Here is a 12,536-nt window from a genome sequence, read left to right on the forward strand (position 1 = left end):
CCGCTCTAGCCAGCGTCCGCTTAACTTTAGGATCGTATCCCCCCACGTCCTCTTCTTCATCACTCTCGTCGATTTCTTCATCTCTCAATTCCACCCAATCGACCTCAGTCTCCCAGTCAGTTGTCTTCTTCCTTCCGGAATTTGGATACGTTGTTATGGTTGTCTCCGCTCGTCCTCTCTCGGTTATTTGGTCCTCACTGTCTCTGACCAGATAAGATCCCTTCTGACTCATCACTGGTAGCTGCGGATAAACCATCTTGGGCTTCTTCTCTTCTTCATGGCGTGGTCGTCTTTTTACTGGATTCATATGTGAGAAAGTTGGATCGGTGTCGGTCAGCAGTTTCTCAGTTTGTTTCGTATTTTGCTCTATTTCTTCCGCGTATTTATCTCTTTTCTTGATGGTAGCATTCCTGAGCTTCTGTCCTTCTTCTTCAAATAACCGAAGGATGCCAAGCTCCACCAGTCTCTTCTCTTTGCGTCTTCCTCCCTTTTTGCCTTTCTTTTGGCCTGCCTTGTATGTGGACACAAGTATCTTCATCACGTTAATCACGTCTGGGTTGAGTGTCCCCTCCTTGGGCCACGGTTGGTCAACCTGGGGCCATCGTTTTGACCATTTCTTGGATATCTTTGCGATGTTTGCGATGCCGCTGACCAAAGGATTGTTTTTCTGTACTACATCAACTGGAGTAGATACCTTTGGCTCTTTGGTGACATTTTTCCCCATTATGACGGCTTTCTTACGCACTGTTATTATTGTATTGTTTATTGCAAGCTCAAAGTACTTCAATTAACCAATTAACAGAAATCAATTAACAAAAACAAATCAATTAACCAATCAACGAATTACTCAAATCAACAAGAATTAATCCATCAACCAATTAACGAATTAATCAAATCCAGACTCCCCCCTTTTATTAATGAGATTGATTTGTCTCTGCCAAAATACCAAAGGCTCACAGGCCCAACCCTGAGTAATGTATGTGCTAATCAACACAGCAAGTGCATACCCTCGTTCCTGACACCAAATGTCAAGCAGAGGTTTGCCCTCTGTCCTCGAATGTGGTCTTGAACTCTTCTAGCAATGTCCGTGTTGAATCACCATTCAGCACATATCAAAACAAACACTGCATAAAAACATAAGCAAAGCAAAATAAAGAAAAATAAAAATGAAAAGTAAAAAAAAAAAAAAAAAAAAAATTTATGAAAATAAAAAGATATGAAAATTAAATAATAATAAAAAATAAAAATAATTAGAATTAAAAATTAAAAATTAAAATTAAAATTACAAATTAAAAATAAAATTAAAGATTCAAATGAACAAATTAACAATTAAAATTAAAACGAACAAATTAAAAATTAAAATTAAAATGAACAAATTAAAAATTAAGTAAATAAAATGAAACCGTATTTGTCAGCCGAGTTTCGACCAACTATTATGTACCCCAATTTAATTAAAATTGTACTTGATCAGTCAGCCGCCAAGCCTTCATGTGTTTACCTAGATCAATGTTCTACAGTTTCACCACTGTACGCAGCTTTACAATGTATATCATGAATATCTGACTTTGACTCGAATATATCAACACAAATGAAAAAGCTTGTGGAGTGAAACATGTACCGGCCTTTTGTTGCAGACTGTCCAGCAGGTGGTGCCAAATGTCAGTGGCCACGCCCCCGGCCTGGCCCTTGGTGTTAACTGGTTCTTTGTCCTCTTTTCTCTCAAATCTCATTCGTCATAAAATGAGTAAAAGAACAGAAATATGAAATGGTTAGGTTCTATCAGCATGTAACCTTATGTTTAACAGACTGTGTTCTCCCCGGAATGCATGGCTTCCATCTGTGTAACCCAACACGTTCACCCCGTTCCCCCCACCCGTGCACCGGATGTAAGGACTGAGATGAGGATGTTTGCCCACAAGATGGCGATGACTAGTCGACCACCACGTGTTCGTTCCCCGTGGGACTCTCGCGAGAGCACGAGTCAGTCCTCTCCTATTTTTTTCCTTTTTTATTTCGACGATCTTATTAACTAGTTAGTCTCCTCTTCAGGGAACTCACGTTTGTCTTTACGTTCTCTTATAGAATAAAAATGCACGGCGTGATTTAGAGTTTATTGAAAAACTCTTCTCTTATCACATCTGTTACCATTTAGAAAAACTCCACACACACGCACACAGCAACTCAACGCACACACGCCAGCAGGCTCGCGCACACACACACACACACTGGGTGCAGATCCTCCGGCCGAAGTAATTGTCCCCACCTTTTTATTTCCTTTGTGCTTTTGCCAAAAGATTAGTTATGTCTACCATTCACACGTTTAGCATGCTCTTGCCGCTTGTTCCTCTCTTAAGGTTTAATTTCTGCTACCGTCCGAGACTTTATTTCCGATGAGAGGCTGCTTCGTGCATTTATTCGTCAATAACCGCAGAGTGGGAGCATACAATCGTACTTTATTTCTCAATCTCGTTAAGCCAGTACTAATTTCTTTAGACTATGTTCTATCCGATTTAAGCAGCTCTATGATCATTTTCATTTTAGGTCCTTTAACCTTCTCTCTCTTAATCTCTCTTCGTTTCTTGTTACTTATCTCTGTTTCTCTGACTATGCGCAATGTTATTTTAGCGATTAACTTTCCCGCGTCTTAACGTTAAAACAAATCAAAGGCCTTATTTTCGGATAACTGCACTTACTAATTAACACACCTTAATAACATTCGCTATTTTACCCCTCTATTACTTTACCCCGAAAAAACTTTTCCCTCTCAATTCAAACGCAACTTTTTCTCCCCGCACTCAAATATGCAGGAAAAATAAAAATATCGTTCGACACGGTGAAATTATTCTTGAGCCACGGTAATCACACACAGACTGCACTTAATGAACCAGCATATCAATGAAGTCAGCAGATGTTTACCGTGTTTGTCGTCTTGAGTATTTTCACACGTGACTGTTCGTAGACGCCACTTGTTGTATCTTTCTTCTTGGGGTTCCGCCGGCGCAGTTTGAATGAGGACTTGTTGAAAAAGAAGTTTCGAGAGACCCAGCACTCCAAGAATACAAAGTTTATTCTTTAATAGAATATAGAATAGAATATACACTTTTATTAATCCCCAAGGGGAAATTAGTTCTCTGCATTTAACCCATCCTTAGTTATTAAGGAGCAGTGGGCTGCGGTGAAGCGCCCGGGAAGCAACTGGGGGTTCAGTGCCTTGCTCAAGGACACTTCGACTTGCAACCAATGGGCATATGGGGGATCGAACTCACAACCCTGCGGTTGCAGGACGGCCCTCTTACCCCACTGAGCTAAAGCCGCCCAACTTCTGTGAGTTGACTGAGAGACCAACAGCTACAACATGTCTGGACGTGGAAAGGGAGCCGGTAAGACCAGAGCGAAGGCCAAGACCAGGTCCTCCAGGGCCGGGCTCCAGTTCCCCGTGGGCCGTGTCCACAGGCACTTGAGGAAGGGTAACACGCCCGGCGTGTCGGCGCTGGAGCTCAGTGTACCTGGCGGCGGTGTTAGAGTATCTGACCGCTGAGATCCTGGAGCTGGCGGGAACGGCCCGCGACAACAAGAAGACCCGCATCATCCCCCGTCACCTGCAGCTGGCCGTCCGCAACGACGAGGAGCTCAACAAGCTGCTGGGCGGAGTGACCATCGCTCAGGGCGGCGTGCTGCCCAACATCCAGGCGGTGCTGCTGCCCAAGAAGACCGAGAAGGCCGCCAAGAAGTAGACACAACAACACCACAACAACAGCCGCCCAACTTAAGAGTACAAAGTAAAAACAGACGCTTCGTTCGAACGACTGGGAATCCCCGGGTCCGTGTATAAGGAATTCAACGGAGCTATGTGTGTTTACAGCTTATATAGACAAAAGAAAGTGGGAGGTCCTATGTTCGATTCTATAGGTTCCCTATAGAATCCCTATAGCCCCCCTTCCTCCAAAGATGATCGCTGGCGCGTTGGCCACCAAATATGGATATATAGGGCAGTCCCCTGCTGTGGACTGTCGCGCCAACGTGAGACAAAGGACTCTTCCCTCCAAATTCTCGTGGGGCCTTCTCGGCTCAGATCTATAAACTAGCTGTATCTTTAAGAGTAAGATGCAAAATACACGACAGAGACTAGAGAGAAGACCAGAGAGAAGACTAGAGAGGAGACCAGAGAGAAGACCAGAGAGAAGACTAGAGAGGAGACCAGAGAGAAGACCAGAGAGAAGACTAGAGAGGAGACTAGAGAGAAGACCAGAGAGAAGACTAGAGAGGAGACCAGAGAGAAGACTAGAGAGAAGACCAGAGAGAAGACTAGAGAGGAGACCAGAGAGAAGACTAGAGAGGAGACCAGAGAGAAGACTAGAGAGGAGACTAGAGAGGAGACTAGAGAGGAGACCAGAGAGAAGACCAGAGAGAAGACTAGAGAGGAGACCAGAGAGGAGACTAGAGAGAAGACTAGAGAGGAGACTAGAGGAGACCAGAGAGAAGACTAGAGAGAAGACCAGGGAGAAGACTAGAGAGGAGACCAGAGAGAAGACTAGAGGAGACCAGAGAGAAGACCAGGGAGAAGACTAGAGAGGAGACCAGAGAGGAGACTAGAGAGGAGACTAGAGAGAAGACCAGAGAGAAGACTAGAGAGAAGACTAGAGAGAAGACCAGAGAGAAGACTAGAGAGAAGACCAGGGAGAAGACTAGAGAGGAGACCAGAGAGAAGACCAGAGAGAAGAATAGAGAGAATACTAGAGAGGAGACTAGAGAGGAGACTAGAGAGGTGACTAGAGAGGAGACCAGAGAGAAGACCAGAGAGAAGACTAGAGAGAAGACTAGAGAGGAGACCAGAAAGAAGACCAGGGAGAAGACTAGAGAGGAGACCAGAGAGAAGACTAGAGGAGACCAGAGAGAAGACTAGAGGAGACCAGAGAGAAGACTAGAGAGGAGACCAGAGAGAAGACTAGAGGAGACCAGAGAGAAGACTAGAGAGGAGACTAGAGAGAGACTAGAGAGGAGACTAGAGAGAGACTAGAGGGACTAGAGGGACTAGAGAGAGACTAGAGAGAGACTAGAGAGAGACTAGAGAGAGACTAGAGAGAGACTAGAGAGAGACTAGAGAGAGACTAGAGGAGACAAGAGAGAAGACTAGAGAGTAGACAAGAGCGGAGACTAGAGAGACCAGGAGAGGAGACCAGAGAGAAGACTAGAAAGGAGACTAGAGAGGAGACCAGAGAGAAGACTAGAGGAGACTAGAGAGAGAGGAGACTAGAGAGGAGACCAGAGAGAAGACTAGAGGAGACTAGAGAGAGGAGACTAGAGAGGAGACCAGAGAGAAGACTAGAGAGGAGACTAGAGAGGAGACTAGAGAGGAGACCAGAGAGAAGACTAGAGAGAAGACTAGAGAGGAGACTAGAGAGAAGACTAGAGAGAAGACTAGAGAGGAGACTAGAGAGGAGACTAGAGAGGAGACCAGAGAGAAGACTAGAGAGGAGACTAGAGAGGAGACCAGAGAGGAGACCAAAGAGAAGACTAGAGAGAAGACCAGAGAGAAGACCAAAGAGAAGACTAGAGAGGAGACTAGAGAGGAGACCAGAGAGGAGACTAGAGAGGAGACTAGAGAGGAGACCAGAGAGGAGACTAGAGAGGAGACGAGGATGGACAAACTACTTCTGAGCATCGTCGTGACAGGTAAGACTTCAATATATTTTTTCTTTCCCCATGTTCTACATTATTATAATACCGTTTCATAATGTGTCCCTGTGACATTCCTCTCACCTCCACTTCTTTGTTTGTCTTTTTTACTTTAATGTAACTAAGTTGTGGATCTGAAATGTGCTCAACAAGCCGTGTGGCCAGCAGGCCTGAGCTCCGTCTCACCAGCTGCTGGACGTCACTGCCATGTTGTTGATGAGCTGAAGACCAGGGCTGTGTCTACTACCGCACACTTTACGAAGTACACTGCAATACAGTGCACTACAATTCAGTGCACTGTATTGCAGTGTACTGCATTGCTGATAAGTCTGTCTCAAATGGAACACTTACGTTAACCACTTGGCGGAAGTGACGGACGCAAATCTGTTCACGGCACCCGCGAAATTAAGCCGGGAGTGACGTACGCAAATCTGCTTGCCATACCCGCAAAACTTAAAGTGACAAAATGAAGCACTTCTTGCCCTCTTGTTGCCCCTTGTTTACCCCTTTCTCCACCCCATGTGGAAACTGCGATACCTCCACAATCGCGGCAGGAGCCTCCGTGGTCTACAGCTTGTGCTACCGTAGCCATCTCGTCCGCCATTGTTTTAGAAATAAAATGAAAAGCTGGCGAAAGGGCTCCTCCTCTTCCGCTACGTCACCAAGATGGCGGCCGCTTAGGGCGAGTAGTGTCCATCGTTTTACATTTTTTTCCCGTTTGCAGTGCACCATCCGGGTACTTTCAGTGCACTGAATTCTGCTGGTTTTTTCAGTGGCGCACTTCGAACACTGAAAGTCAGTGCTCGAAGTGCTCAAGTGCGCGGTAGTAGACACAGCCCAGGACTGAAGCCCAGCGCCACTGCAGAGAGAAGCACATGGACCTGGCCACCATACGAGACCTGGAGGCCCTGGAGGCCCTGAAGGGCCTGAAGAGCCTGAAGAGCCTGAAGAGCCCGATGCCCTCAGTCAGTGCCTTTACATGCATTCGAATAACTGGCTTAGTCGGACTGAAATCGAATTATCCATTTGATGTAAACACCTTTGTTCGACTATGTGCGGTCCGACTACGATCCGATTAACACCCTGGATAATGTTAAGAATATAAAAATACATACATAGTCCCCCATGCCCCTCACTTTGCATTAAGGCCCCGAAGCACCAAACCTCATGTCCTTCGATGACTCGATTCCGTTTTCGGGCTCTGACCAGAGAGAACAGCTCATACTCAGCTCACCCACATGTTTTGGAACATACTGACACTGCTGGATAAGAAGCACAGATACTGTAGGAACAAACACTTCTTGACCTCGGCCAGAAGATGACACATCCACACAGGGAAGATAATCAGGAACTCTGTGCAACCCTTGGCTCTGACCTCACCCTGACCGCTCAGTCGTAGAATTGAGATTTAAATAAGAGCCGTACCTGTCACCGTCAAAGAACTTGTTTATGTAAGCAACAGATAGTTTTAATGCCTTTTTAGTTTCTATTATAATAAAGAAACTGCACAGCTCCTGCTTTAGATGGAGAACAACACACACACTGATTATGATGATGGCGAGAAGATCGTGAGCCCAGAGGGTGGGACCACCCTGAGCTCCATCAGAAGGTGTTCAAAGTCTAAACCAGGAACACCTCCATCTGTTTTAACCAACCAGTGCTGCTGTCGTGAGCCCAGAGGGTGGGACCACCCTGAGCTCCAACGATGAGACGGACAAAGATTAAACCGAGTGACGTCTCCATCTATATTATCTAATCACGCTGGCTCTTAAAGATATAAAGAGCCATGTTCTCCTGGAGAACTCCAGTCTGTTATCGAACGATGCTTTGAGCTGACTTCATCCAGGCCCGTGCTGCACGTTAAATGTTTTGTGTCTTTGAGACTTTTGTTCTACCACACTTAATTAAATCCACTTTGTTTTGAATTTTACTTTGCCGTCCTGGTCATCTTTTCCCACCCTTCGCCAATAACTCGATCCGATCCGGTTGATAATTCGACTATCGCGGCATGTAACGGTGAATTGGATTAGGAACTGGACTTTGCGTCTTTGCGCATGCTTGAGATCCCGCCGCCCTCCTCCCTCCCTCCCTCCCTCCCTCCCTCCTCCCTCCCATGTCCTGACCCGGAAGTCGAAAGAGACGATAAGTTGTCACTGCCGGCAACCTGGCCGGCAAAAAACAAACAAACAACCAGTCCCACTGCTAACCATGTTGGTGCCCTAAGCAGAACTCCTCATGATCCCCCCTGAGATCGGGTCTGTGTGCGTGGATGTGTCGGGTCGCATCACGGCAGAGCGATGCGACCCGAGAAGTGTTAACGGGGGTGCTGAGCGATTAAATATACCTCTTGTTCTGCCTGTTTTGTGATATACATGCCTAAAAGGCACCTAATATTTCTAGACTGAAATAATATCGGCATTATAATTATTATAACTATGAGGATTTTTTTAGTTGCCTATTGTGGAGCCCCCTCAGGACTCGGTGCCCTACGCACAGCGCGTAGTGCGCTATGGGAGCGGCGGCGCTGCAAACAACGCTCTGGAGAACACAAGAGCCACACATCTCTGGACCGAAGAGCAGACAGAATTTATGCTTCATGTATTGAAGGAGTTGAACAGACTAAAGTTCATGGTTCTTTCTCGAAATGTTGATGTTGTTGTTGTTGTTGGTTGTTGTTGGTGGTGAAGAGGTCAAGCGGAAATGGCTGTATCACCACGAGTTGTAATGAAAACAGCGCCACCTATCGTATCGGATATGACATGCTTTCAAAGGCCAATGATTCTAATCACTCACTGCATGTATATTGGGATAACAGCAGATCCCCCAAAAGAGAGCAGAGTCCGACTAAAGCAAGATGTGAATTATACCATCATGTAAACACACTGAGTGAGTTTCATGACGCCAGTGACAGGCGGTCTGAAGGTTTTACATTCACAGTGGTGGAACATATGCAAATGAACTGGACCTCATTGTGTACTTGTACTTTACTGGAGTACTTTAGTTCAATGCTTATTTATCTAACATTTCAGAGGGCCATTTATTTGATAGTTACTTTACAGATTAATATTTTTCATACACAACACATGAGTTAATGCAACAAACGGTAACCCTTTATAATAAGAACACTATTTAGCATTAGTTGAGTATGAGTCAAACACTTAATTCATAATGTATAAAGCATCGTTCCAACATTAATGCTCATTTGTCAGCAATTCATGAACACAGTTATAAATAGATTTTCTTGATTAATAAGCTTGAATGTTATGCGTTTAATGATTGTGTGTTCTCCCTTTATAAATGATGTATTCTGCATTTTAAAATTAAGTAATATATATAACAACCCATTATTAAGGACTTATTTTCGTTGATTAGTTTGCTGGCACGTACATTTTATTGATTATGAGTATCTAGCGATCTCGCCACACTAAGATCATTCCCGGCGCTGCAAGGGGCCCGGAGGGTTCCGACCAGTTGGCAGATCTCACCCTAACCCTAACCCTTCCTGTACTAAATACTCTCTTATTTATTTTTTGCTTCACTTTATCAGTCAACCGTTGCGGAGAGATCATCACATTTTGTCTTATGATTGAGGAGAGGTTCCAACAGGCAGCTGTATTACTCCAAAATATGTATTTTCCTACGAACCTCAAACTTTGTAATTTGTGCTGTGCCAACTTAATGTAGTAATAACCAGTAACATACAGACTGATATCAAAAGATCACAATTATTAGTGTTATTATAACACCAAGGTAAAAAAAATAGTCCTTGTGTTTGCTTAGATCCACCATTTAAGGTTTGGCTATGTTTTATTTGTACTTCTAAACAGTGTGTAGTTATTATAAAGTGTTACTCAACACACTGCTAATCTGAACTGGATATTTACAGCATTAATATCTCATCAATCAAACAGCATCCATGTAAATATATAGTGGAGTCATGTTGCCGCCGTTAGCGCTGTTAGCATTATTAGAAAGTCTCTTTCTTTGTATCACAATTGAATATTGCTTTCAGCGAGCCTGGATCGGACTGTACCATTCCATGGACGCCTTCAGGTGGTCACTGTCAAACACAAGTTTCTACAAACCCGGGGAGATGGAGTTCAGACGATGGTTTCCTGGAGAACCGAACAACATGGACAATCAACAACACTGCACAATAATGAATAGCGATGGAGATTGGGGCTACACGTGATAATTCTCTCAGGTCAATCTGCTTCGATGTCAGAGGTGAGAATATTAAAGTTACTACAAAGAACTTTACTTCTGTGTTGGTTCTGGCGCCCCCTGTGGACTAAAGTGGTAGTGTCTCTGAGTACCAGCATCTCTTTAGAAAAGCTCCCATTGTACTGCAGCAGGGTCTGTCTAGGTGCGTTCACACCAAAAGCTAAACTATTTTTTCGCGCGACCGAATCCCATGAGAAGTCAACGTACAGACGCTTGTGGCTGCGATAAACGCCATATTTACCCGGGCGGCGTGTTTAGGGCGTTTGGGGCGACGCGATGTGGCCGACGCGTTTTCAGCGGCACAATTTTCGCCCCGAGTTGAAATATTTCCACTTTGAGGCGTCATCTCGCAACTCAGGCCAATCAGCTCTTGAGTTCTCTCTCGTAGCTGGAAGCGGAAGTCTTTCAGATGTAACAGATAGTGACCGAGCTGAGTGAGCCTACGGGTGATGTCATGTATATATATATATATATATATATATATATATTATTAGGGCTGGGCAACGATTACAATTTTTAATCGCGATTAATCGCATGATTTCCCTGATTAATCACGATTAATCGCGATTAATCGCATTTGTATACGCAAAATCCAATAATTAATTAAAAAGTAGTGTATAGCGCACTTCTATTTGAAATGTTCTGCCATATGAATGAAAGTGCCATAACATGTGTTGTCCCTGTTAGAGTGAGACACCAGAAAACACTTTCAGTGCAGTTTGTCAATTCCTAGAACTTGACACTTATTTTAAATGTACTGCCATATGAACTAAAGTGAAAAAGAGGACACTTCGTCTCGGGGGGGGGGGGGGGGGGGGTTGCTGAGATTAAACATCTCTCTTGTTCTGCCTGTTTTGTGATATACATGCCTAAACGGTGCCTAATATTTCAAGATTGAAATGTAGCTCAGCGAAAATTCAGACAGGAAGACATTGGGTACAGCTGGTTCATTCACAAGTCTTGCAGCAATTACTCCATTAGCTGATTGGGGGCGGGCCCGATGAATGAACCAACCATTTAGAGCCAGCCCAGTTGGATAAGCCTATCACAGAGTCGTTGGTAACACTTTAAAGTTGTGTTCTCTGCTGCTGTCAGTTGTCGTTTCAGCTCGCGTCAGTTCGTCCCTCCGCCACCCCAGGCTCCTCCAATTGGCGTTGCGGCAACGTCTTCGACACCACTACCAGTGTCTGACTCCATGGGGGGATTCTGCCTGCGCAGATATCAGCATCGCTACCCCTGGTTTATCCTACTTCAGGATGGAGTCCAATCGCCAAAAAGACTTTGCACTATTTCAATATTCTATTGTAATAAATGATTGTTAAACTCTAAATACCCGTCTCTCCTGATTGAAATAATATCGGCATTATAATTATTATAACTATGAGGATTTTTTTAGTTGCCTATTTTGTGGAGCCCCCTCAGGACGTGGTGCCCTAGGCACGGCGCGTAGTGCGCTATGGGAGCGGCGGCGCTGGGAGGAGTTTATAGCACAAACAACAATGAATTAGTGGAGGCGGCGAGGTGCTCCGTGTTGCCAGGTTGGAGATGGTGAAGTATCGTACCAAAGGCTCAAAATGGTTGGATTTGGAGGATAATTATCGTGTATCTGGCAACCCTGAGATCGGTCGACCAATGACTGCTCTCTATACTGTCAGAGCTCACGTAAGAAGGTGGAACGTAAGGGAGATACCATTTCCAAAACTTGTAAGGGGTAAATACTAGTTTATGAAAACCCAGAGAAACACAAATATCCGACAAAGCAAAATCCCGACGTTTTTGGAATCCCTGCCGGACGCATTTGTTAGGGCTCAGAAGAGGACATGTCCGGGGAAAGAGGACGTCTGGTCCCCCGATGTCCAGTCGTCCCCATGAGAGCAACAGCATGTTGTGAAGCTGTCGCTTTGCAGTCCTCTCCTCTTCATCCAGCTCGTGTGTTCTCCGTGTGATGTGTGTCTTGAGGGCGTCTCATACCTGCCGTCATTTGTTGAGATTCTCTAAATGTTTCTCAGACCGACGTCTTCCACAAGACTAATCGGCCTGCAATCTGTAGCGATCCACTTCGCTGTGGCATTGGTTCGCTTCTCTTGCCTTGGTTGATCTCCTCCCTGCAGCGTCGTCTGCCGAAGCCTCGCTCCACTGTGTGTTTGTTGTATGATTCGCTGCATCAACGGTGTGTTTAGCATTTAAATGATATTTAAGACTGGAAGTACTCCGGTGATAAGACAATTCATCTTGGCAGTGTTACATATGACTTTGTTTCTGTCGACTCCGCCGTCTTTAAGAACTTTAAATTGAAAAGCAACAAACGTTTACAACAATAAAATAAATAATAAAACCTGCGTTAACGGGCGATAAAATAATTGTCGGCATTAATTAATTGATGCGTTAACGCAAGATTAACGCATTAACGTGCCCAGCCCTAATATATATATATTAATGTCATGAACCCAAACACGAGGGCGTTAGAGTGTGAGACGTCCACAACAAGTATAAAGCAGAACTAGTGGTGAGTTATTCTGGTGGATGAAGGAGATGATAACGGTCTCTACGGAGACGAGACACGGAGATAAGCTCCTGCCTCACGGAGCCGCCTCGACGCTTATGAGTGGGAACACGGTGAGTGGTCGGCGGAGTAA

General features: G+C 44.8%; 1 protein-coding gene and 1 pseudogene across 1 annotated transcript in view; both read left to right on the forward strand.

Moving 5' to 3' along the window:
* Positions 1 to 3,355: 3,355 nt before the first annotated feature.
* LOC130202340 (histone H2A-like) lies at positions 3,356 to 3,749 on the forward strand (annotated as a pseudogene).
* Positions 3,750 to 6,551: 2,802 nt separating this feature from the next.
* Positions 6,552 to 12,536, forward strand: part of LOC130202360 (dual specificity calcium/calmodulin-dependent 3',5'-cyclic nucleotide phosphodiesterase 1C-like) — a 75,764-nt gene continuing 69,779 nt past the window's right edge. The window contains exon 1 of the mRNA XM_056427848.1: positions 6,552 to 6,641. Coding sequence (XP_056283823.1) covers positions 6,552 to 6,641 — 90 coding nt within the window. The remainder of the gene's footprint in view (positions 6,642 to 12,536) is intronic.

This window comes from Pseudoliparis swirei, chromosome 12 (assembly GCF_029220125.1).
Source record: "Pseudoliparis swirei isolate HS2019 ecotype Mariana Trench chromosome 12, NWPU_hadal_v1, whole genome shotgun sequence".
Classification (NCBI taxonomy): Eukaryota; Metazoa; Chordata; class Actinopteri; order Perciformes; family Liparidae; genus Pseudoliparis; species Pseudoliparis swirei.